Raw genomic sequence first — 27,295 nt, 5'->3', positions numbered from 1 at the left:
ACAACAACAACAACAACAATAGAAAAACATTAAATGGCAAAACAGTGATTGCAATTACATACAAAAACATGACATAAAAAAAAGCAGACGGATTAAACAAAGGCAAGTCTAAGCAGATGGGTCGTCAACTGTTTTTTAAACATGTCAACAGTGTCCACAGTTCTCAGTTCCAGAGGGAGACTGTTCCAGAGTTTAGGACCAACAACCTGGAAAGCAGTTAACATAACTAGTGTCTTCATACTATGCCATTATAGTTGTTTATGTTAATATTATCAAGCTTAAAATTCTGTTAAAACCATACATATACAATCTATTGTTCAAACCCAAGCTTCAGAACTTCTAACAACTTGAGCATACATTATCCTAACTGATTAAATACAACACGGTTCAGGAATGGATTCTATTTTAGAGAACAGTTTTAAAGTAAACTAAATAGTTTGAGTTTCCCTGTCAAAGCAAACATACAGGTTAAACTCCGTGCTTTTATTTTGAAGGGCAAACAGGAAATGGGCGTACCTGACGGCCATAGCCCAGACGGATGTTAACGGTGTAGCTATATAGCGTGAACCATAACAGCTTGGTTATATTTTCTATTTTACAGGCAGGATCACTCTCATCATGGCTTCTTCAGTACCCATTAAGGTAATGTCTCACCTTCTATGGCGCTCAGACATCTATACTGATAGAACATTGTGTTTGAGCACAGTGAAAGATGGAAATCAACGAGAAATGTTAGCTTGTTCGTGTAAAATCCTGACAGAAGTGCAGCCGTCACAAACTTGAAAGTGCGGGAAAAGCTTCTGGCTGTATGCATTTTAATCACATAGTTTTATACTAAAGAATGTTTTGGCACATGGATCACTAATGCTAACTGTAAAGACGCCCTGCCTGTGCGTCACTTTTTAAACTGTGAAATTGAACCCTCTTAGTTTATTTTGCACGTGGCCAGATGGGCTGCAACCTACAGCTGGGAATGCACTTTCTGCATTGTGACAGTTGTGGGAAGGAACTTATATGCAGGTGGATGAAGGATCCAGGTCCTAATAGTTACTGATAGTCAGTGGTGGACAAAGTAAACAGCTTCATTACTTAAGTCAATGTATAGATCCTCCATGTCAAATATTACTCCAATACAAGTGAAAGTTGCTCTGTCAGATTATTACTTGAGTTAAAGTACTGAAGTACTTGCTTTTAAAAAAAACTCAGGTATTCAAAGTACTTTTTAAAACATCTCAAAATGTTGTATTTTCACAAGCATATTGTGCAGTCAAGAATACATAGAAGTACATTTGGTTACATTATGTTTATCTAGAAACCATTACTTGTAATCTCTAAAAACTATACAATGGAATAAAAACAGCAACTAAATTAATACAAGCACAGACCACTTAGTTTAAAATGTTCATCTGGAATTAAACAAGTGTAATGTAGCTCAACACGCTTTCTCAGGTTCTGTAAGTTTCTGTAAGTTTGGCAGAGTGGGAAACAGGGTGAACGTTTCAAATGATACGTATCATTCTTCATTTCAAAAACCTCTAACACGGGCTGAAGATATGACCATGGGTGCTCAGGTGTAGAATTATAGCCATCATTACCACCTCTAAATGAACTGCCTGATCTGAGTGAAATTTGCTCTGTGTTTGCTCCATGTTCAACCGTGGAGACGCACGATATACAGGTACGGCTAAACCACTGAGACAAACAGAACTACACAAACACATTTTACTGTCTCAGGATCAGATTTCAGAAAAGAGAAGGAAATTCATGAACTGACTTCAAAGCAACAGAAGTGAGTAACTAGAGCACTGATAGAAATGTAGTGGAGTCAAAAGTACAATAATTGTCTTCTGAATGTAGTGGAGTAAAAGTAATAAGTTCCCCCCAAAAATAATACTCAAATAAAGTACAGATACTCAAGAAATGTACTTAAGTACAGTACTCAAGTAAATCTACTTAGTGTTAGTGTCCACCACTGCTGATAGCATCCTCACCACGTTGTAATCTAAACATTATTACTATAAGTTAATCATTGTTAATAAATACAAACAACTTGGTCTTTTACCTGGTCTAAATGTTTTCATCCTGAAGTATTTTTTAATGTAATTTATAAACAATATACAACTGACTGGAACTGCTAAGATAAGTCTTATATTTAAACTGTGAATGATTTATGAACAGTCATGAATGGATGACTAGAACAAAACAAATAAGAAATAATCAAGACAGTAAATATCAACAAAACACTTTCTAGGGGTCGTGGGAACCCCTATGCTAGAGTATAATTATAAGTAAGAAAGTGATTCATGTTGGTGCTACATCAGTGATGAAACTGGTTGTAAGTGGTGTCAGTTTCAAAAATGTAACATGATAGTAATTTGATCTAAGACTGTGTTTTATTATCTTTAGTTTCTATGCTTCTGCGATGTTGACACTAACTAATATATTTACAGTTGTCGCTCGAGTATAAGTAAACAAACTCACTTACCTTCAAGCACTACTGTTAACTGACTGTAACTTATTGTAAACAGGAAAGTAAATATGAACTAATGCTAATGTACATCTACTTCTACAAGTAAATACACTTACCTGTTAACTGATGAGAAACAAACAGTTAATATGTTAAAGCACAAACAGCTTAGGGGGAACTTACACGTCATGTTTAGTGACTGGGTAATGAATGAGTGTGTAATGTCTAATGTTTAAACAACACATGTATTAAAGGTATGTCCTGTTTGATCCATATGCCAATAGTTTCTGTAATACACGTTAATTACTTTCTTTTTAAACATTTGCTTAGATTGGAATCATTGGTGGTTCAGGTCTTGATGATCCTGATATCTTGGAGGGTAGGACTGAGCGTTATGTGGACACACCATATGGAAAGGTGAGTTTTATTTTGTGAATATGTGAATCACAGATGATTTTTTTGTAAATTATATAGGGTTTCAAAATTCCAGGAATTTTCAAATTTGGAAACTTTCCATGGGAATTTATGGGAATAAACCAGGAATTTACTAAATTAAAGTTTGGCTCTTAATAGGGTTAAGACTTGAATATAGTTGGAAAAAATATATATTTTTGCATAATTCTGACTGAATCAACCAGATTTTATGCAAGTACAGTTGAATATCTATGCTGTTCCTCAATGACATGCACAGATGATTTCTAGAATCCTGCAGAGGCTAGGCTTGAGAAGCTTGAGGGAAGATGCTTTTTTATTTGCATGTTGAATGGGTCTTTTTTGGAGGGCGAGGGGCTCTTTTCATTGAACATTTTGAACGGGACTTTGTTGGGATTGCATTTTTGCTAATTTTTGAATAGGTTGGGTTGGGGGGATGAGTAATATTTAACTCAACATTCATGTTTTTGTTCTTCAATGAAATAATTGATTTTTCAATAAAGTATTTAACACTTGATAAAGTTCTACTTACTAATACATCTGTTTTAATTGTATTATTTTGGATGGATGTTTGCTTATAACAAAACAAATATTTATGATTTGATACCTTTCCATTAAATTACCCTCAATTCCCATAAATTCCCATTAATTCCCATAAATTCCCATTAATTCCCATGGAACATTTCCAATTTGGAATATTTCCAAAATTCCCAGCTTATCTTCCCATGGAAATTTACCGGAAATTTTCCACCCCTTTGCAACCCTAAAATTATACGAGTAGGTGTATACAATTAGCTCAAACTAAATTCAATCAGTCAATCAATCGATCAAGCTTTACTTATATATCACCTTTTATACAAATCAAATGCGATTCAAAGTGCTTTACAGCGATTGAAAACAAGAAAGAAGCAGGAATAAAATAATGACAAGACATATATAGAAAAACAAAAATTGATTTTTAATATAGAGATTAATGCACACCAACAACAATAAAATATGTGTGATGAAAATAAGTCAAAGCATCAAATTAGCATTAAGAATATAAATAGTTAAAATAAATAAATAAAAAAGGGTAAGGAGGATAAGAGTTGAAAATAAAATAAAGGCTAAAAATATCAATACAATTGAGTAGATTAAAAAAACAGTTAAGATAATAAAACAATATTCAAATCAATATAAAACATTAAAGTAATACAATTCTTGAACCCTACATAAAAGCCAGACTGAATAATATGTATTTAGTTTACGCCTCAATATCTCTATCAGCTCCTCTCAGATCCTCTGGCAGGCTGTTCCATCGTCTTGGAGTGTCGTAGCTGAAAGTAGCATCACCAAAAGCTTTTGTTCTCCTCTGAGGAACAGCTAAAAGAGAGGAGCCGGAGGGATCTGAGAGGCCATCCTGGATTCATACACGAAAAGCTTCTCTGAGATGTAGTCTGGTGCGAGGCCATGCAGCACCTTAAAAACTAGTAAAATAATTTTAAAATCAACACAAAAAGAAACAGGCAGCCAGTGTAAAGATTTTAAAATAGACATAATGTGTGCTCCTCTTCTGTTCTTCATTAAAACCTGTGCTACTGCATTTCAAATTAAATGCAGTTTGTTTATTGTGTTAGTAAGGAGAGCATTGCAGTAGTCTAGCCTGCTGGTTATAGAAGTGTGCATTAATCTCTCTGTGTTGCTCATGATTCCTTACTGTTGTGTTTTTGAAGACTAAATTAATTTCTGTGCTCATCTTGAACAGCCATCAGATGCTCTGATACTGGGGAAGATCAAAAATGTGGAATGTGTGCTTCTCGCAAGGTAAGAAAACTGGTTCAACTCTCTTTTCCAATGTGGATCAAACAGTTAGCACCATCTAGTGGAAACACTTTGCAAGTTCCATCAACTCTCAGCATGTCTCCATATTTTCATTCCCATCTAATTATGACTTTCATATTCCCCACACACACGCACAGGCATGGGCGACAACACACCATAATGCCATCCAATGTGAACTACCAGGCCAACATCTGGGCTTTGAGAGAGGAAGGCTGCACACATCTGTTGGTTACCACAGCTTGTGGCTCACTGCGGGAGGAGATTCAGCCTGGAGACATTGTCATTATAGATCAGTTTATAGACAGGTGAGTGGGATGTGAACACTACAGCTGTTGGTTTCCCTTCCGAGGATGTGTGGGATTTACTGCCTGTTTTGGCATTTTAATGATTTAATTGCAGGCTGAGTATGATGATCATGTTCTTGGCTGCTGTAACTGTAATGAGTAAATGAAGAAAAATAACCTTGTGTTAGCTGGATGAAAAAAGGCACCATACTAAGTGGAAATTATACCACAAAACAATGACAAGAAATTATTCAACAGACTATTATACAGAATACAAAACAAGAATTGCATTCGCTGGTTGCACAAACTTAACATTATTTCTCTTGTGTGAACAATGCAAGCTTTTTGGAGACAGTCTGCTGTACAAGCACGTTTTCAAAACCTGATCCCAATTTCAGTTCCACTCTCTGAAAGCATATTACTCCTCCTTCACTGCTAGTACAGCAGTGGTGTTCAGAAAAGTCTGTTAGACTGAGAGCATTTTAAGCAAAGTGTATCACCCAGTAGTACCTACAAGTTTTGCCTAATAGGCAGCAGAAAACCATGCAGTGAAGACCTAACAACATCCAAATGTGCAAACAGGCTTTTCATCACTGAACGACTTAAACTTATGAGACCAGCAGACTCATTCCAGAGGCTTATTCTTACAAACACAGCATAAAGCACAACATTCACAGCATAATCTATGTTGCTGCAGCACTTATTTCATTGTGCAAACCTTTTGAGGACTCGCCTGCAAATACATTCTGAATAAGTTCCTTTTAAATAGTTGACCCTAACTTCCCAGAAAAGATTTCACACAAGGTGTGTTGTATACATAGACCAGGGGTTCCCAAACTTTTCAGCCTGCGACCCCCAAAATATAGGTGCCAAAGACTCGCGACCCCGACTGTCCCTCAAAGTGATTTAATGTGGTTTCATTTAGCTGGTCTACAGAAAATTACCGACTGCTACTGATGCTTTTAATAATGATAATTAACAGTACAAACAAAAAGGAAGAAAAACATAAGAAAACAATGTAAATAAACAAAAAATATGAATACTAATAATAATAATAATAATAATAATAATAATAATAATAACAATAAATATTTTTAAATAACTTTTAAAAAAAAAACATTCTGAAGGACATCTCACAACCTCCCATTTATGTCTCGCGACCCCCCAGGGGGTCCCGACCCACACTATGGGAACCCCTGTACATAGACTGTATATATAAGAGACGTAGTATCCATGACATCACCCATCTGTTTCTGAAGCACTGTTTTGAAGCCAATCGTCGGCGGGAGCCATATCGGAAATGCTGAACTCAACCTAACTCCTGTCGAGATACTGTGAGGTAAAGAGGCGGGCTTTGAGCCTCCTAGCCAACAGCTAGAGTGTTCCCGCCTGTCAATCAAGTCAGCTGTGCCTCATAATGGAAAACTCATAATCTTAATATCTTCGTAATTGCCACATTATAACAAAATTAACCCCCCAGTGTGTGCCGATCAAGAAGTGAGGTTTCCTGACTACCCTCGTTTTTTTGTACCAGGCTGTTAACATGTTTATGTCTGCTGTAAAGATTGTCTTTTTTGAATGGGTGTGGTTTTTTCGGTCCTCCCGGAGCCAGCCTCAAGCACACACTTGATGAACTGCAGTTTTTAACACTTCCGCATTGGCTTCAATTCTTGCAGCCAGAGGTTGCCGCTTGGTTGTATAACAATACGAGCTTCTTCCCACAAATCTTGCTTATGGGACTCATGTTACCTTGAAGCTAGGTTGTCATAATAGCCCTGTGAAAGAAGACTCATACATGACACATTTTTCAAAACAGATGCTTGTTAACTAACCTGTGAGGAGTCATTTCCCGCTGCCTGATGTTTTGCCGGGCTTCAAAGTGTCAAAGCTTATTTAATGTTAAAGTTGTCACTTTGATGCTCCACCTTTTGAAACATTTGACGAAGGTTTGAGAAGTCTGATCGTCTGGTTCTCGCACTTTGCTTCTGAGGAATTTTGAACAGTCAGGGCTTCTTGTGTTGTCTTTTGTTTCACTTTCTCTGAGCCGTCGTGTTCTCAAACTTATTTAGCTAGCTTTAAGATCTCCTCCTTTACATAAAGCACACTTTCATTACTCATTGTTCTATTATTATGAGAGTATGTTGAGATTTTACCATAGATTGCCCTTATTCAATCTTTAAAAAGGTCAATCTTGAAATGTGCTCTATAAATACAGTTGACTTGACAGCAAAACTCTAGATGATGATCTTGCATATCTGGGTTTACATCTCTAGAAACCCACACTCATCCTACCTTGAGTATACAGGTGAACCTGAGAATCCCTCTTAGCCACTGACACTGAAAAGCAGACTTTCTCAGAGGTGTCTGCCCTCAAGGCGTAAACATAGTATAATAGTATTACATGCAGCATGACCGTGAGGGAGAGCTGTTTACTTTCAGTTAGCATATTGCACAAATTCCATTAAACAGGATGGATTATTGTTTTACCAGTGATCTGGCTTACAGCTGGTTACTTTGAGATAAGTAGTAGACTGCCTTCACACAGTCCTTTCAGTGTGTTCGCCTGCACACTCGTATCCGCTGCCTGTAGCCTTTCCTGCCCGTGCTGGAGAATCTGACGAATAGTTAAACTACAAGTATCAAGAACAAACCAGATCTATTTATCAGAAATGAGGAAGTCGTTTGTTTGGACTTGTTCAGACTTGTCCCACAGCATGTGACAGCATGTTTCTAAAGGCCTCACGCTATTGATGCCACTTTTGTTATGTCACCTCTGCTGCTCCCAACCAAACACGTGGTTACTATGGTGCTGTGGGCTTTGCTAAGTTTAAAGTGTCGGTGTAAGACGGTGACAAAGTATAAGCACTGATGTTTAAAGTCGTATTAGTTAAACTGTTGCATTTTCACTTTTCATAGAACTGTAGTTAAAAGAATTGTCACAGACTGCACTTTCCTTTCTAATGTTGTGACAACACAAAGTGCTTTATACAACACCCCATATTTACACATTTACACACCCATGCATACTCTGATGATCATGCAAGTTCAGGATCTACACTAAGTCATGCACATTCACACACTCTGACTGCTGTGCCTACAGGAGCAGTTTTGAGTTCAGTATCTTGCCTGAGGACACTTCGTCATGCAGACTTAAGGAGTCGGGAGAACTGCCAGGAGTGCTGAATTTCATGCTTTTGACTTAGCTAAATCTTGTCTCAACATATTGTAAACATGTAATTACCTATAACTATAACAAAACATAATTGATAAACTTGTTCAGGTACACTTTGTTGCCAAAAATCAGTGGACACCTTGTATTGATTGCATTGACTTGCATGCCCTACCCATCACAATGCTAACAGTTTGATAAAATTCAGCACACAAGAGTGAGAATTTTATCGGCAAAGTTCAGATTATTATTGAAGCGGCTCAGATTGAAAAGTGCCGCAGAGACTAAGTGGGGTCGTGCTTGTGACGTGTCTTGCCATAAATCAAAATCAAAGTCCAAGGAAAGTTTCTGTTTATTAACAAAACACTCAAAAAAATCAATACCAAAAAAGACCTAAATAAACAATGATAATGACGATGACGGTGGTAGTCTACAAAAAAATATTCAAGCCCACTCACCCTCTTTGTATACCTCCCGCCACCCAACTGAACAGGTACTTAGAAGATAATCCATACCCATGAACCCAAAACCAGAAATTAAGTAAACCATGAAAAAGGAAATAATCATGATTAACGAATAAGACAGAAAATCAACATTATGGCCCCTACAATTATAATTAATCATAAAGGGCTTTGTGGCTTTAGTAGTTGCTCTACTATAGGATGTGTGTCTGGGATTTTTTTTATTGCCTAAAGTAGAATTGATCCAGTCTAATTTTAATTTAAGTGTTATTACTTTGAGAGTATCATAGAAGCAAACCTGCTGTGGAGCAGGTTTAGGTGTGAGTATTAGGTTCTGTACCTTGGGAAGAAGAACTACTTTCGTAGCCCTAAAACTGAAAGTTAAACCAGAAATCACTGCAACTCAAAGCCCCTCATGTGCTGGCTATGTGATGCTTTTTGCAGCTTTAACAAACCTACTCAAGTTTGTTAAACCACATCTTAGATAACACTGCTGTACATTACATTGCTATGCTATTATATCATGGTATTTGTCCTACCTTTGCAGAAGGTTCTAGAGCCATGTTCGTAGGGATGATGACACAATATCAACAATCTTTAGTCAGAATAATCCTTTAAGTATTTAAATATTACAGCCATTGATTTAATTGTCTCATACATTATCCACATTTTTGGGGCAACAAGAAAATAGGATTAAAAGAAAACCCCAAACCCCAGCATGCCATTTCTGCATTATTGGAATAACTAGAATTTTTGATAATTAAAGGCTGTGGTAGTGATCTGTCCTAACAATGTCTCTGTAATGGCATGACCAAGATAACTTGATAACTACGGCATAAATAAGCATCACACTCTGCTCCATGTTTGTCTCACACACTGCCGTCATTGATTCTCAGCAGGGTGGGGCTGCAGCTGGCTCATTCCATTTCAGCATTAACTTAATTCTTCTAGTGCCAGCATAATGAATCAACAAGAGGGTTGGGCATCACCTTCAAAGATTGTTTTTGTCTCTGGTGGTGTGATTCATATTTTGAATGGTTTAAATATTTCTCTGAGGTGTTCATGTCGACAGGGCATCCTACAATCATTTTACCTTCTCTGTCACTAAAGTGAAAGCTAAAGGAGCATGTAGAATTTGTCACTGTTTATTTTCAATAAGCATAATTAAGTTATCTGTACATTTGGCTAGTTTAACAACACTTTTTGAAGTTTGCATGGCATGCTGCAACACATTATCAGAACTCATTTCTTTAACCTCTCTTCCTCCAGGACTACCAAGAGAGCTCAGACTCTGTTTGACGGGCAGGCCACCAGTCCTCCAGGAGTGTGCCACATCCCCATGGCTGAGCCTTTCTGCAACAGAACCAGAGAGGTGGCTCCTCAAATTCCTTCTCACACGTTCCCTTTAATGAATGTTACTTCTTGTTCTCTCTGAGCTTTTGTGCGATTATTTGTTTTATGGAATTATTATAAAATTGAAATGGAAGGGTACAGTGTGTAGAAATGGGCATATTGAGCACTCCTTTTGATTTGATTTGATGTCTTTATTTCGATCATGTAAAAGTAAAATAGAAAAAAACTCACAAGTAGAAAATTAGAAATAGTTATACAAAAGAAACAAAATCAATCAGTTCCATTAGAAAACCCTGAAACATTTTACTTTATATGTGCGAAAAGGAGTAGGAAGAAATTAAAACTTATCTAATCCTACCCCTTTATTCACTATTTTCTGGCATTATACTAGTGCACTCCCACAAGTCAAATCTTCATACTTACACCATCAATCAAAAGTAAACCCCTCATGATTATCAACACTTGTCTTCCTCCTTATACCTCATGAAAATAATTTCTTTATCCCTCTGCCTGAACTGGATTATATTCTGACATTGCTGTAGCTCCATATTGAGACTGTTCCACAGTTTTACACCACAGATTGAAATACAGAAACTTTTTCTTGTGGTCCGAACACTCACCATCTTCAATCTTAACTTCCCTCTTAAGTTATACCCCCCCCCCCCCCCCCCCCCCCCCCACCCCCCCCCCCTCTCTTTCAAAGAACAATCTTTGAATATTTCCTGGCCTTTGTTCTTCTCTCCCTTCTGAATTAACGTTGGCCCTTGAGGACAAGAAGCTGATCTGATGCATGAAAAGTTTCACCCTCCCTTTGTCAGTTTTTTACCATCATAAAGGTCTATCAATTCAAATTCTTTCCTGCATAGCAACCACTCTCTTCGTCTTCATCTTCCACAAAATACAAAATAACACGCATGATACTAGTTTGTCCACTCTGTGCTACTGTAGCAACACGGCAGTGCAAGATGACTGCTGTGGGAGGATGATCACAATCTAGTAATTCCAAAGAACATTCTAAGTCAACAAAAACGAATTGTTGCATACTTGAAATATACTTATGAATACACTGTGCCTTGACTCTTAATGTTTTTACCTCTGGATTTTCTCATGCTCTAAATCTATACTGGATTTGTTGTCAGAACTACAGTCATGCACTTGTTGTTTAGATTGTGCATCAATATTACATTCATGTTTTTCCAACATATTTCCCTACAATAAAAGCTGCAGCAAAGCAGAATGTAGCCAGTGAGAAAACATGAGCACACTAGGTGTTTAAATATATCTGTTTAAAGAGTTGGATCAATGTTTGGTTAACAGCCTCAGCAGGCCCCACCTCTTCTCCCTTTGTTGACATCTAGCGACTCTCTCTATCTCTCAGGTTTTGGTGGAGGTGGCGCGCAGCCTGGGGATCAAGTGTCACGTACGAGGGACCATGCTGTCCATCGAGGGGCCTCGCTTCTCCTCCCGGGCGGAGAGCCTGATGTTCCGTCAGTGGGGCGCTGACGTCATCAATATGACAACCGTGCCGGAGGTGGTCCTCGCCAAGGAGGCTGGCCTGTGCTATGCCAGCATCGCCATGGCAACAGACTACGACTGTTGGAAGGAACATGAGGAGGCGGTGAGTGGCGGGCTGGAGCTCCTCACAGCCGCTTTTATTACTTTGATGTCTCCTCTGTCCTTGTTTGTGCTCTGTGTGAGTCATTATGGGCAAAGGCTGGTGCATGGTCAGGGCTCTTTGGCGACATTGGTTGCTTTTCATCCTGTTTGGTTGTCTGTCCAGCAGGCAATGACAGATTTAACTGTGATTTAATTGCTTTAGATACTTTAGAATCCTTTAGTTACCAACACCCAAAGTTTGTTCTTTTTTACATTTAACTTACCATCACTGGAGACTATTTGTACATTGCCTATGAACTGGATTCCAGCAGGCTGGAAACATTAAATGTAGAATTTGTGTTAATCACCTACCTTGAATGAATGAATGAATGAATCAATCAATCAATCTTTATTTGTATAGCACAAAATCACAACAAACGTTATCTCAAGACGCTTTTACAAACATAGCAGGTCTAGACCGTACTCTGTTAAATTATTAACAAAGACCCAACACCAAGACAGGATAAGATCCAGTCCCCTCTTACTGACAGGACTCTCTTATCTCATCTTAATCCACTTGACATGCTCCTCCCAATATTTAGCTGGTTACAGCGTTGTTAAAGCTTCCTTTTAACAGGCAGAAACCTCCAGCAGAACCAGACTCATGTTAGACAGCCATCTGCCTTGATCGAGTTGGGGTTGGAAAGAGGGATAGAGGAGAATACGAGAGAGAGAGAGCAATGATAGCGATGACACGGATGATAGTAGTAGCTGTTGCCGATGGAGTCCAGCTCGTCTGTATCAGCTGGAGTCTGGAAAGTTCAAAGCAGCAGGACGTCTACATCAGCAACCCAGACGAACCTACGAGACAAGGGAGCTTGTTTTTCTCTGTCTAACTAGTCCTCTCAGCTCACCAACTGAAATAACATAACCTGCGTTAACATGTCAGGGACTTTTCAGTTCTTTCTTTGAAAAAGCTCTCTCTGGGATTTCTCCCTCCTTCTCCCTCTCCCACTGCATTCTTCCTAACAAGAAGGCAGATTAATTCAAACAGTTGGAACATGATTCACCAGCCCACTTAATCACATGTTGTTTACATCTCTAATGGACTGCCCGTGAAATGCAGTAAATACAAAGAAAAATGTTATTCCCACTCACCATGGGTTAAAACTTTTAACCTATCAAACACCCTGAAAACGAAGGCAATCCTTTCACCTCATCTGTCCACCTGGTTGAAATCACAGTCACTCAATGTTGAGCTACCCTCTGATTCATTGGGGTCACTTTTTTTTTGGCTACAGCAATTTTGTAGTAAGCTTGCAAGTTGGTTGAGGAAGGACAGAAAAGCTAGGCCAATGTGGCATTTTAGAAAAAGAGAACTGAAACCTCTGCTATTTTTATTAATTCGATTCAGGACAGAGGATGTTAAACCAAAACAAGTCGTGTTTAAGTCGGTGATCAGCAGAAAGACTTCGGAGCTGTGTTATAAAAGCACATACACAATTTCATATGCGTTTCATATGAACTTCATTCATTCATCTCTATGTCCTCCCATGTTAACGCTGAGCCTGAGCTTAAAGTCGTTGTGGCACAGCAAGACTGAAAATCTGGTGACGACGGCTAAAGCACTGTACTTTAGCCGGAAAAAAAACCAAATGAAAAACGACTTGTAAATTGTCTTTGATTGTTTATACTTTTTCCTTTTGTCCTTATTATTTAACCCTTACAGAGGGAATTATTAGTAGCTTTATTTTCACTCCCCTCTCTTCAAAGGGAAGATTTTCAGTTGTGTTTTGAATATTCAGCTGTTAAATACGAACCACAGTGATCAGTCTCTTCCTTTAGCAGGAAACGTAATCTCACGGTGCATTATGTCCTTGCTCTGTTTTTTTTCAGAGCATGATAGCATTTTATCACTCCACATTGGGGGCGTGTACAGAGAGTCACAATCTGTTGGTTTGAACAATCAGCTGCTTGTCTTTCTTTCTCCCTACCAAAAGCAAAACAACACCAACATATCTTTTTAAAATGTTCTGGGAGAGTATGGCACATATTTTATTTTTTGTACTTGAACATAGAATAATTATTGGTAATAGTCCCCTCACTGTCCTGCTTTATAGTAGTCTGCCTACGTTTGAGCCAGTGTGCAGAACAGTCACTGACAATTGGGAACAAAAGAGCTACAGTTTCTTAATAAAGAACTTAGAAGAAAAGTAGAGTGTTTCTTGCCCAGATGTAGTTTATTTTACTTCCACAATTCAGTTCTCAACAGAGGTTTTCACCATCTGTGCTCCGTAAGCAGGCTACAGTATCTGTGGCTTCTTATGGCTTCCGAGGACCTCAGACAGACACTGTTGATAAAGCAGTAGATGAACTGTGGGGGCGAGTTTTGGCATATTTGTCACGGATCCAGCCCGACTCACAACTCCACTTCCGAGTTCCTGCAGCTGACCTCTTCCCCCTCCTGTTGCAGAGCATTCGCCACATCCTTCCGCCTGCCCCCCCTCCACTCCACTCACACCCAGTCTAATACTACCTCCTGCCCTCCCTCCCTCAGTCAAATCGGCTGCCAGCCTCCGGTGGAAGCCCTGCCAGAGGAGGTTGAGTCACACTGAGTCATCGGCTTCACTGTCTTCATCCTGGCAAACACCAGAAAAACATTAACGTTTACTGAGCGAGAGTGGGATATGAAAACAAAGCAGTAAAGGGAGGGGTTAATGAAGGTTACAGGAGGTAAATATTAAAACAGGAATGAAATAGTCACATTTCCTCTACATTGCACATCTGGTCAATTATTTCTCATCTTTTGACACGCTCTCCTGCAGATTTACCAAATTAACTTGAGAAAAGGGCACATTGATAAATATAATACTGTTAAGGTGTTTTATTTCTGCTCTTTAAGTTTGATGATGTTGTGAATGTGTTTTGTGATGTTAATCTTGAATAGTCGCAATCGCCCGTATCATAGATAAGACAGGTTAAAACTTAGGACTCAGCATTGTTGATACTGCAGGATGACTCGTAGGAGTTCAGGGCACAGCTGGTTAAAATGTACTGATCTTCACATCTGACTGGAATGATTTTTGAAAAGTTAAGGTAGAAAGGGGCGGAGCTTTAACAATTGTCAATAAAGTTACCTTTGAAAGCTCCCACACACTGGAATTAAAGTTAGAGAAACAACTTCAGCTGTAATTATAAAGAGCAATAATCACCTTTCTGATGTGTAGGGGCCGTAAACTCCAGCTTTTTCCAGCCTCAACACTGACACCAAGTTCTCCATCGTGAACGCTGACTCCCATACATATTGTATACACGCAGAAACAAATACAATCAACCACTGCAGCAGAAAAAAATAAGTTAAAAAATGTTATACCATACCTTTCTATGATGTTATCAATGCACAACAGTTGGTCTAGAAACAAGCTCACAAGGCTTATCTCTGGAGAAACTAACAGCTGAGGATCTGTATGTGCTTCAGTATTGGATTTCAGGGTGGTAGACGTAATTGATCAATATTGCATCACTCTGCCTCTGTTCTACGCAGCACACTTCCTTTATTTTTGTGAACCCTTAAACTTCAAGTCCAAACTACACCTATGATGTTATTGCTGCTTGGCGTGTATTCCAGTTGCTGCCTGCCATTTTACACAGGCCGCTGTCATTTAAAAAGTCCCGAAGTTTGACAGTTGGCTTCTAGCCATGCTTTCACTCTGCATGATGACGCAGCTAGCCTAAATTTTTGACATGCTAGAAATTCATCTGATCTGTCAGGAGCAGCTGATCAGATGGTGATCATTGTGATCTTGTGCTCCACTGCTCCTGCTGAAATACAGTCAGACTTCAAAAGCAGGCGTGATCAAATATCTTGTCAGAATCTGCCTTCATTTACACAGTGTTAGCCCAATTTCATGCAGTAAAATTTGACATGCTAGCACTTATATTATAATATATTATAAAATATTTGAAGCCTGAGCAAGTTTGATTCTTTATCTCGCTTTATGATAATACTGCGCCATTGCTGTCCAAATGTATTGTCTAAGTTAGAGTTAATAAAAGGAGATGTTTGAGCCTCGTGTGTGAAAAGTTACAGTGGAACCGCTCAGTTTTTTTAAATACGGCTGTCGAACTGTTTTTTTAATCCCTGCATTCAATAATTGATTGTGATTAATCACTTGTATTCCTATGACCATCACATCCTGATATCCCTCCAAATGTTCAACTGGACCATTGGGATTTCTTAAAAAGTGAAATGCGCCGTTCAATTGGTGTTACTATTTTTCATCATGGCAGCAAAAGGAAGACGCTGCAGGGGCTTCACTACGGTGTTCCCAAAGGATCAAAATGACAGGCAGTTTAAGAATAAGGTGTTAATTTCGGACCGTAACGACATCCCAAATACAGCTGAAAGCCCTATTTTATTGCATTGTTTCATTTCATCCATTTACATAGATTACGCCATTTTTTGATAAAGACAAAATTCAATATTAGTTTTTATATAATGATATTTGTTTTAAACTCTTTAAAACTCTTTTCTAAATTAAAGAGCATTTACTGCTTTAAATGGACTATTTTTTAATCTCTTTGGGCTGTCTGCATGAGGAAAATAGGACAATATGTGTGTTCTTGGCTGTGCCATGATCAGATTATTAGAGATTTAAATTGTCTCTATTAGCTGTTAAAGCAAATCAGATCTCTACAGGTTATTGATTAAGAGAGGACTTAGTGTATATGACACTGACGGAAGTTACACACTCTGGCATACCATGGATAATCTCCGTTCAAAATAAAGAAATGATGAAAATTGGAAATGTTGAAACACATTTATTTTTGCCACAACAGCAGGTCTGATTTCACAGGTGTCCTGATTGCATCATCCTGCAAGAAATAATCCCCGATTTTAGATTCACAGTGCACACATTGTCTGTAGCATCAATAAGAATACATGTGAATGTTCATATTAGCAGCCCACAAGTGATTGTGACACTTGGAGGAAGTGAATCTTATCAGCCAGCGGGCTGTTTTTTTTCTTCCCCTCTCCCAGGTCTGTGTTGACAATGTACTCAAGACATGAAGGAGAATGCCAACAAAGCCAGCAGTATCCTGCTCACTGCAATACCTCAGATTAGTCAGATGGACTGGGCTCTGACAATGACGACCTTGAACGTAAGTTGTCAACTTTATGATGATTCACCTCCGTTAAAGCGAGTTGTTATGAAAGCGGGTTTGTTTACCCTCAAAGCTTGCTATCTCATAACTAACTCACTGTTGTCTAATAACCCATGGTTCAAAAGAATGATCTAACACTGGTGAAGTGTGGCCACTCTCTATCTACTATGTGTTTATGAGGGTACTTGATACTGTGCAGCCCTGCAGCCACAAGTGAGCAGTGACCGTTTCTTTCAACTGAGGGCCGTCTCTGACACTCATTGTGCTTTGTAGTTTTTATAGAGTTATAAAATGTTTAACTTGGCTGGTTTAGGTTTGTATGGAGACTTCTTCACACTTAATAAGAATAAAACACTACTGAATGAGCTTGATATATAGAGCAATAATAAAAATAAAGGATAGTTCACCTGTATTTTACAAAATGCACCACATGACCAACAGTGTTTTTCACTTGGTACGTTACTTTTTTATTTTCTTGAAGATTGAGGTTGTATGAAGGTAAATAGTTTAAACTTCTTTTCATTTGTATTAATTGTAAATGTTTTACTCTGAAAAGGTTGAATTAGAGCCCCTTAATATTTCGGTTTTATCATGGTAACAATGACACCCATATTTAAACAAAGCTTCTAAAAACTAGCACAGTGTTTTATACAGTCATTTGAAAAAACGAACTCCCCTTGAAAAAAACACACAGTCTTACCGTGAGTGATTGTTTCCTCTGTGACACATACATTGAATACCAGCTGTTTGTTTCCTTCTGTTTCAGTCAACAGCACAATCTTCAGTAATGTTACCAAAACACTAAGTGTGCAGCAAACAATGAAGTAGAATCGGACAAGGATCCAACACCCTTCTGGCACCAACACGGACCGCAGACTACCTCTGCCTCATCATTGAACTCAAGAAAGTGCCTCACATAAGTAACGCACGCACTCTGTCTTCAGCCGGAGTTTTCAACTGTCTTTTCTTTCTTCAAGTATAAGCACACCATCTCACCCTCAGTCCTCGTATTAGTCATGATCAGTCTGTTTCTTTGACCCACTCAACCAGTATTTTCTTTCCCCAGCTTATGTTACTCAGCTTGGGGTCCCGGCTTATACCGTTTAACTAAATCAACAAAGATTCAAGGTCCTTTGAGATTAAGCTACATATTTCCTGAGCTACATACATTTCTGGTTCTAGTGTTTCAAATGTATAAATTGTTACCTGTGAACCATTGGTGTCTTCATAGTGGTTTAAGCAGTGTACAATAAATTGTTTTAAGGGTAGCACATGAATACTGACTGCCTTAGTCATGATTGGTATTTTACTTTTGTATCAAACGTATTCATTGGTTTATCAGTAGTATGCCTGCTAAACTTCTTTTGAGCAGTTTACTAAGTAAAGTCTTCTATTATTCATCATTTTTGACTTAAAACTTTTTGAATAATGGTTTAAAATCCCAAAACCTTTTATGTACAAGTGGTAATTTAAGCTGTTCACACAGTTTTTCCAGTAAAATCTGATATTGATGCTCTTCAGTACTTTTGAAAAACGTGTCTCAATTGAATTCATGTATTAATGGAACAAAAAGGTGGTAAGACATTTTTACATTCCTAATGTAGCAGTGACAGACATGTATCACCACGTTTGCCTCAGCTGAAACCAATTACACTGCCACTATCTGAAATATTTGGTCACTTGTTTTTTTTTTTCTACTTTGATGCCTGTCTCCACATGAATGCATGATGCAGCACTCATATCTAAATAAAAACTATGGAGAAATAAAATAATGCTGGAAAGTTTTTGTTTAAAACGTCAAAATCCTATTTTATTTTTGCAGACCAAGATTTAAAGGTAATATTTAGGATATAATAAAACCATTTGCAGAGAGATGCCGAGTGACACACACTTGTCTCCTGTGTTAAAAAGAATGGAGTGATATGAAAAAAATTTTAAGAGTGGAAAAGTTCAAATAAAGGAAAGGTGAATTTGGTATCCCATGATATAAGTTATTATTGACATATAATCACAGTGCACTGTGTCAATGTGTAAAAGTCTGGCTTTTAGATGTTGCATGAATCTCAACCTTTATTTTGAAAAAGAGAAAAAAATGAATTTATGTCCTTTCTGATTTTAGGACTTTTTTCAATAGTGTTCTTTTTTAAACAACTGCTAGACTTATACCTAGAGGATATTTTTTACCTCTGCAAAATCTAGATGCAAATATTCTTCTAGAAATCATTTTATTTGAAACATATTGCCTCTTATTCTGTCTTCTATTCTTTGATATAGAAAAAAAGTACTAAAATATATATCTATAGTTGCATTTTTGTCCTCCTTATCAAAGTAAGTACTTCTACTCTAAAAATGTATACAGCTTTTTACTTTATGTATTTCTGACAATTCCCCACAATTGTCACTAGAAATAATTACATTATTCCATCAGCTGTGATCTTATTGGAATGTTTAACTTAATAATATAATCTGATAGGATTTTTATAGCGCTTTTTCTGAGTACTCAAAGTGCTTTACAGAAAGTGCGAAAAATAAAGCAATAAATAAAACGAACAAAGACAGGCGGGCCAGGAGTAGAAGTTATGTGTTGTAGGCTTTTTTGATCTAGGAATGCCCAAGGAATATTTGCCTGTCTATATTCCCATTCAGTGTTCAGACACACATTTTTCCTTAACCTTTTTCTCTGTTAAAACTCCTGAAAACCTCTTTGGTTTGATAAATCCTCTCCTTTAGGCAATGCTTGCTCAAACTATCTTAAACGTCCCACTGGATTTAAATGCACAGTCACACAGACAGACATTAATACATATTTTAACATTATTTTCTTGTACCAAGAAGTAACTCATCCTTAGGCAGTTGCCTATGAAAAGCAAAACCATACATCTATATAAAAACAATTTACCTATTTATTAATAAATTACATCTTATCTCAGCTCTGATAACAAACCTGAAACGAGACTTTCAGCCCCTACAAAGTAAAAGACAATACTGAGAGAAAAGTGCATCCTCTTGACACTCATGTTTAAATGTGCAACATATTTTAGGCTCTGCCAAAGAATTTGTAAAAATGATTTTACCGGAAATCACATAAGAAAACCAACATTATCCTATTTTGTAATAAAGTACTCAGTAAAAAATACAAAGTCCGATGAGTTTTCATCAGGACGCAACAATCCTGTTATTTGTCCTCACAGCAACCGTGCTCTTACATACAGCCTGAATTCGTTTACACTAAAATAAAGATTGCCATTTCAACAAAAAGGATAATAGAATAAAACGGCATATCTTAAAAGCTGAACAGTCTGTGCGATTGAGCCTGCAGGCCCCGCAAAGGCCCCGTTTCTCAGCGCCCTGAGTCCACAGTCAGAACGAGCAGCAGAGGATTCATCGGGATTATCGAAGCATCACTGGGCGTTTTCAAGAGAATCCAGGAAATCAACCACATCTGTATGGCTGTGTTTAATGGCCAAATGTACAGGTCGGCAGTTTGCGTTGTCAGTCGCCTGCGGGTTTGCATTGAACTCAATTAGCAGCCGCACGGTGTCCAGGAAGCCCGCCCTGGCCGCATCGTGCAGCGGGGTGTGCCCGGTGGTGCAGTCCGCCACGTTGGGGTTCGCTCCGTGCTCCAGAAGGAGCCGAGCCACCTGCGTGCTGCCCCTCATCCTCACCTTCACAACAACCATGACCGTGACGTTACAATCTGATATAAACTGATAACGAACATAAAAACAGCACTGGTGGATTAAAACAGCTTCTGTGGAATTTATTAAAGATAATAAACATGCTGTGGTACTATACGTAGGTTTGCGTAAAGGCGCATAGGCCTACAATCACTCCATCCTGACTCTTTAGTGGATAAAATAGTTATAATATTAGCTGGATCAATTCTGGTGAAGTAACAAAAGCTCTTCGCCTGATCTTAAAAAGCAGCAACCAGTCTTTCTTTTTATTAGGTAAAATAAATATGATTCTGAATTTGGATCCTGCACCCACTGACTGCATATACTCCACATGTGTATGTGTTAGCCACAGGCTACTGTGAATTAAAACAGCTTCTGTGGAATTTCATAAAGGCACTAGAAACCTGCAATTTCAATAGACTGATCACACAGCAACTCTACTCTGATGTTTTAACAATGCCTTACAGCTTCAGAAATAAAATTTTAACAATGACATTTCGAGATTTGTAAACTGTTTAAACTCTCACCTCTTTTAAATCAAAGATTAAGACTTTTTTATTTGACATTGCCTTCCTATCTTAGCTCATTTTAACCCACTCAAAATTAAAAATTTAATGTAATTTTTAATATATTTCTAATTTTCCTTTTCTTTGCTGTTTTATTATATTTGTCATTTTAATTATGTTCTTCTATGCTTGTCTGAATGTCTCCAATGCTTTTAATGTTTTTATGTAAAGAACATTGAGTTGCCCTCGTGTATGAAATGCACTATACAAATAATGCTGCCTTGCCTTGCCTTGCCTAGAGCTCTGAAAATGACGCTAAAGATAAAAAACATGTTGTGGCACTATCATTAGGTTTGCGTAAAGGCGCATAGGCCTACAATAACTCCATCCTGACACTTTAAGTGGATAAAATAGTTATATTAGCTGGATCAATTCTAGTGAAGTCACAAAAGCTCTTCGCCTGCACTTAAAAAATAAAGCAAGATGTGGGCTAAAATAATTGCTGTTTAGAGTTTAAGATGATTTGGTCACTATAAGAGGCTTCTTTGATCTTAATGTCTTATATCCGTTATCATGACATTTGGAAATGAATCAAACCCAAACTTCCCGAATGTGTCATTTTTCACTGAGACTTTGGGATGACACGAAGGCGCTTTAAAGGCACGACCGACACTAAATACAACTTTAATAGTCGCCTTTATTCTTCTCGGCTGGTCCTCACATGTGAAAAATATTTTAATGCTGCTCTCACCTTGATTCAAACGAATTGTTACCTATCCCTATGAAATAACTTCCAATATTGTTCCAGGCTTTGCGTAAACTTGTAGTTTCGTTTCAGTAAGCTCAATGCATTTGAATGAGAATAATAGGCTATTATCTCTAAAAACCCCTTAGTGAATGCTGAATAGTTATGACTGAATTAAGTTTGTTCCCAAACTTGCACAAACACAGCTATGGACAGTGTTATGAGACGCGTACATTTGTCAGTGGCCTCCGAAAAATAAAATATTTATATGTCTGCCCTTTCTGACAATCTTCGCAGGTATTTTGAGTTTTTAATTCTCAAAATTGTATCCATGAACCACGTTTAATTGCGAGCCTGGGCCCCTGTGGCCTGCATCTGATCACTGACCTGTAGAGCGGTGCGTCCGAACCGGTTGAGCCCGTCAACTTGAGCTCCTTTACGCAGGAGCTCTTCCACAGCCGCGGTGTTTCCCTTCGCTGCTGCTGCCGTCAGCTCATCCTCTCGAGTCATTGCCATGTCCTGCAGTCTGCAGCGATCACAACGTACGTGACAGATTGCCCTGACAGGTGATGAGGATGATGCCTATTTTTACGAAGAAGCACTGCTCAAAAACAAGCTGCGAAACGCGTGTAAAATAAACTCCAGCCCGGTGTGGAAGTGTGGCTTTTGATCATGAACCGTCCACGGCTCGTCAGTTCGCGCGGCTGGTTGTCTGGGTCGGGGTAGTAGTAGTTGCATCGCCCGGTCCAGCGATCCTGTGGAAGCTCTGTGTCCGGACTTGTTTCTTACTTCGAATGGTGACGTCAGTTGCTGCAGTGGTACGATTGTGCGCATGCGCATCACCACCCTGCCTTTTCGCACATGCTTTACAGTCACTTTGTTTATCTTTGGCTCCCACTTTTAGACGATTGTAACTTACTTATCAGAAATTATATTTGGAGGTGTTCCTCGGAAAATGTTATTGTATTATATCAGCGCTGCCTTGTGAATGATTGTAATGGAAATGTTCCTTCTTTGACTGGGGAAACAGTTTATAATTTTCCATAATTCAGAATCAGAATCAGAATCAGCTTTCTTGGCCTGGTATGCTTGAACACACAAGGAATTTGACTTTGGTAAACTGTGCTCTCTTTGTACAAGGCATAAGAATAAGACATACAAATAAAAATATAATAACAATAGCATCATCTATAAATACAAAAAAACAACAAATAGGCATGACTAATATGTACAGACTAAAATAATATGATAATAGTGAAGTGGTGAGTAGCAGAGGTAGTTTTTACATTTAAAAAATAGTAGTTAAATAATAAAATAAATAGAAATATGGAATTCTGTTAGGACAATTCAAACCTGTCATCAAAATACATTATTAGGAAAAAGGAATATGATTCTGAATTTGGATCCTGCACCCACAGAACTGCATATACACCACATGTGTATGTGTGCCATCAGGTCAATTTAACTCTTCAACCTCTTCTGTGTCATGAAATAGCAGCAACCAGTCTCATAGTGAAACTAGGGTAGTGGTAAAATGTAAGATTTTGTTTTTGTTTTAGCTGAGTGGTTTCTGTTGCCATTCTTTGTATGAATAATTTAGAGTTATTCTGTTTTCAAACCTGTCATCAAAACACATTATTAGGTAAAAGGAATATGATTCTGAATTTGAATCCTGCACCCACTGAAATGCATATACTCCACATGTGTATGTGTTTAGCCACAGGCTAAGGTGAACAGATTAAATAGAAACTTTAAGTTAACTTCAGGAAAAGATGAGACCACTGGAAATATAACATCCTCATGACCAAAGGAAGGTTGTTTTTGCACATTGTAGTATGCCCAACATTTTCAAAACTATGAAGAAAAAAATGACTAAATGTAAATAAAACTCTGATCTTACCCTCATTTTTCTTTGTATCGATTTAATGCTGGTAAGCTAGTACAACTAACTGTTGATTCAAAGAAGAGGAAGTAGTACACTGTCCTTGAGAAAGAACTGAACGTGACATTGAGAGGGGGCTAAAAAGAGGGGCTAGCATTAGCAACAATTTAAATACATAAAACCTATTTAAAGAGATTTAAATATAATTTTTTCATCATTGTGTCATTAATTTTACTGTAAAAAGAAGATTGAAGGAGAACCTTATTTACAATCAGGATTGGTAGGCTGCACACCGCAAATGCAGTCACAAAATTAGGTGAATGATTCAAACGAAGAATCATGGCTATATAATGTTTAATATCCCACTATAACTTTAGGGTTACTGATAAACTTTCCTTAGTCACTCTCTCAGTTATTTCTACAAGCTTACTGTTTTATTCTGACTGTTCATGCATGTTAAAAAATGGTGACAAAGTTTTCAAACTCTGTGAGATGACAGGTGAAGCTCTGGTTGCCAAATAAAAGACACAAGGGTTGAAATACATATGAGTATTTATTCCCTGAGATGGATTAAGTTGCTTTGGAATTGATTAAAGAATTGAGTCAGTTTGCCCTGACTCAATGCCTACACTATAACACCTGATTTGCAGAACATTAAAATCAAATTGCAAAGGACACGAAAACACAAGGATAACAATGGGATCAGTTTGTGTAGCAGAATTAAATAGGATTTTAACATGCTGCTGGCTTAGCAACATACTTCAGCAGTGCTGAGGTATGTTAACAGATTTGTGGAGGAATTGGTTAATCTGAATGGAGGTCTTTCACATAATGACTGAATGGTTTCTTTGTTTGTTAAAGTCTTAAACACATATGAGTAAAAGTAATACAATGTGTCTCTTAATAAAGGAAGCTCTTGACATGTCGTAGTGAAAATGTACGGTAATGTTTCTCCATTGTTAAACCTGCTTAACCACTATTGTTAGTTAGGATTTTTCCTTTGAATGGGATTTCCAAGAAACAAACACGGCCATGATGGGAGAGAGACAACCTGCCATTCTGCTCGTAATGTGACCGTATAATTGATCACTTGATGGGACATGTTGTTGTAGGTGAGAATGGATAGACAGATTGTCAGCCCCAGATGGAATAATGGTTGCTTGTGTATCAAAATGAAATACATCAGGTTTGCCATCAGGTCAATTTGACTCTTCAACCTCTTATGTGTCTTGAAATAGGTTTAATTTTGCAACCAGCAACCAGTCTTATAATGAAACTAGGGAAGTGATAAAATGTAAGATTTTGTTTTTGTTTTAGCTGAGTGGTTTCTGTTGCCATTCTTTGTATGAATAATTTAGAGTTATTCTGCTTTCAGAATGACACATAAATATGCAAACACATTCATTTCCAGCTAAGTGTAATTTTCCATAATTCAAACCTGTCATCAAAACATATTATTAGGTAAAAGGAATATGATTCTGAATTTGGATCCTGCACCCACTGAACTGCATAATGTGCAGTTCAGTGGGTGCAGGATCCAAATTCAGAATATATTATATTTATTTATTATATTATATTATATTATATTATATTATATTATATTATATTATATTATATTATATTATATTATATTATATTATATTATACTTCACATGTGTATGTGTTTAGCCACAGGCTAAGGTGAACAGATGAAATAGCAACTATAAGTTAACTTCAGGAAAAGATGAGACCACTGGAAATATAACATCCTCATGACCAAAGGAAGGTTGTTGTAATATGGCTTTTGCACATAGTTAAAATTAATTAATTTAATTTAATTTAATTTAATTTAATTTAATTTAATTTAATTTAAATTAAATCGATACAAAGAAAAAATGAAGGTAATATCAGAGTTGTATTCGTCAATTTTTCTTCATAGTTTTAAAAAATGTTGGATATACTACAAACTGTTGATTCCAAGAAGAGGAAGTAGTACACTGTCCCTGAGAAAGAACTGCAACATTTGCCAGTGACATTGAGAGGAGCCTAAAAAGAGGGGGAAGCATTAGCAACAATTTAAATACATAACATCTCATAGCTCAGTTGAAAAATAGACATGAAGAATTACAAAGAAGGGCTGAAAAAAATTGGTATCAGAATTGGCTATCAGCTAAATAGTTATTTTATAGATCAGTACTGGCCCTGATTTTTACAAGCGGTTTGTCATCATACATTTACTCTCACTGTTGCATATAGCCCTCTCCCTTGTTATGCAGGTACCAGACACTGGCATATGTTTCACCTCCATTATTGAAGCCTTGCAGCCATGCCTTGTAAAAATGTCATCACAATAATTAACCCTAAATGAACATATGATGAAAATTATAATATGAAACTGTGATCTATGATAGGTGCATGAGGAAACCATGATTACGCTAGTTAGAAAATAGTTGAAAAGAAAAGGTGTTGTCAAATATCAGTCTTGAAATTTTGGTTGATTCTCACTGCGATGCTTCATGTTTTTCTTCAATGAATAAGGGCTCCAGTTTGGCCATTAGAGTCAATGTTGTGTGGCACACCGCTGGGATAAAAGAAAGAAGTGGTATAAAGTTGAAATACTTTGAGGAATAAGTGTGAGGTCACTGAAATGACACATGATTAATAAATATCACATGACTTCCCATCAGCTGCTAGTTGACTAATTGTCAGAATTGTTGCAGCTCTAGTAGAGTTGGGTTATTGAAATATGTGGTATTGTAACACCATGGTGTTTTTCATAAGGCCTAATTCTCAGTTTATCTGTGTTATTGCGAGCTCTACGAGCAGATCTGTGTGGAATGTGTAACTCTCTCACAGCCTGTGGCGATGGACTGCGAGTGGGTGGAGGTGTGTTGGTCTGGAAGTCCCCTGGGTTAGTGCACATGTGTGTCTGTGTGTGTTTTTAAGTGTGTCAGGGTTCTGTGTGAGAAAAGGGCACTGTGAACGCCGTTATGGCTCATGTCTTCTATGTTCTGTTTAAAGTATGGAAGAGTAAACAGATCACAGTATTACATGGTGAAAAAACAGGGACTTTGGAGGGGACTATTTAAGTTTGCTTTCAACAACAACCAAGGCCATCATCAACATGTCTGAGTCGGCGGTTTTTCTTTGAAGGGATCGACTTCATTACATCAGTGCATTTGGAACTTTTCTCTGGTCAGCAAAAATGCTTTCAGAGGAAAGTCCTCCTCTTTGTTGCTAAATTTAGCAGCTCAGTTTGAAGAAAAGTGGTCAATAGTGATGTGGGAATCTTTGCAATCTGTCTTAGTTACATGTTTTTTTTCTTACAGAACCTCCTCTAATTTACATTCTTACAGTATGCGACTTCAGTTGAGGAATGAATGGAACTTTACCCTGGATTAGTCAGACAGCTTTTATTTCCCAGTCCTTGTCATTCACTAGTCACACTGAACTGTGCTGACATGGCAGTGCAATCCAGACGTCAGCATGGAGAAGGGAATACCTGATTCTTGGTGAATGAAATCACCTCCTACTGACGTTCATTTCAAATCCCCTGTTTATTACTTCTTTTAAATGGTTTCATTGTCCACCTCTTGATTGCTTAACCTACTGTTGCTTATACCTCACACTTGGCACTTCTCAGATTTGCACAAATATAACCTTGTTCTGAGTACATGCACTGACACTCACGTTTACACTAGCCAATAGGAAACAACTGACTTATTCAACTGTGCGTAATATGCATTTTTTTTTCTGT

At 37.7% G+C, this 27,295-nt stretch overlaps 2 protein-coding genes across 3 annotated transcripts; one reads left to right on the top strand and one right to left on the bottom strand.

Moving 5' to 3' along the window:
- The first annotated feature begins 501 nt into the window (after positions 1 to 501).
- Positions 502 to 18,418, top strand: mtap (methylthioadenosine phosphorylase). The gene is given in 9 exon segments (XM_034687818.1): positions 502 to 642; positions 2,798 to 2,884; positions 4,644 to 4,702; positions 4,858 to 5,025; positions 9,904 to 10,006; positions 11,366 to 11,605; positions 16,625 to 16,646; positions 16,649 to 16,746; positions 17,516 to 18,418. Coding segments are annotated over 9 exon segments (840 nt in total). The 5' UTR covers positions 502 to 618; the 3' UTR covers positions 17,555 to 18,418.
- On the bottom strand, positions 13,798 to 22,497 carry cdkn2a/b (cyclin-dependent kinase inhibitor 2A/B (p15, inhibits CDK4)). Of its 2 annotated transcripts, XM_034687820.1 has the most exons (3): positions 22,065 to 22,497; positions 14,796 to 14,920; positions 13,798 to 14,222 (listed from the first exon to the last, which is right to left on the bottom strand). In XM_034687820.1, exons 1-3 carry the CDS (start codon positions 22,191 to 22,193, stop codon positions 14,141 to 14,143), a joined length of 336 nt encoding a protein of 111 aa, XP_034543711.1. In that variant the 5' UTR covers positions 22,194 to 22,497; the 3' UTR covers positions 13,798 to 14,140. The 2 variants fall into 2 exon arrangements, with proteins under 2 accessions (XP_034543711.1, XP_034543710.1); XM_034687819.1 differs by lacking the exons at positions 13,798 to 14,222; positions 14,796 to 14,920 and adding an exon at positions 19,550 to 20,414 and having other exon boundaries at positions 22,065 to 22,485.
- Between the last annotated feature and the right edge of the window lie 4,798 nt (positions 22,498 to 27,295).

This window comes from Notolabrus celidotus, chromosome 7 (assembly GCF_009762535.1).
Source record: "Notolabrus celidotus isolate fNotCel1 chromosome 7, fNotCel1.pri, whole genome shotgun sequence".
Lineage (NCBI taxonomy): Eukaryota > Metazoa > Chordata > Actinopteri > Labriformes > Labridae > Notolabrus > Notolabrus celidotus.
The sequence above is the reverse complement of the archived record's forward strand: the minus strand, read 5'-3'. Positions and strand labels throughout refer to the sequence as shown.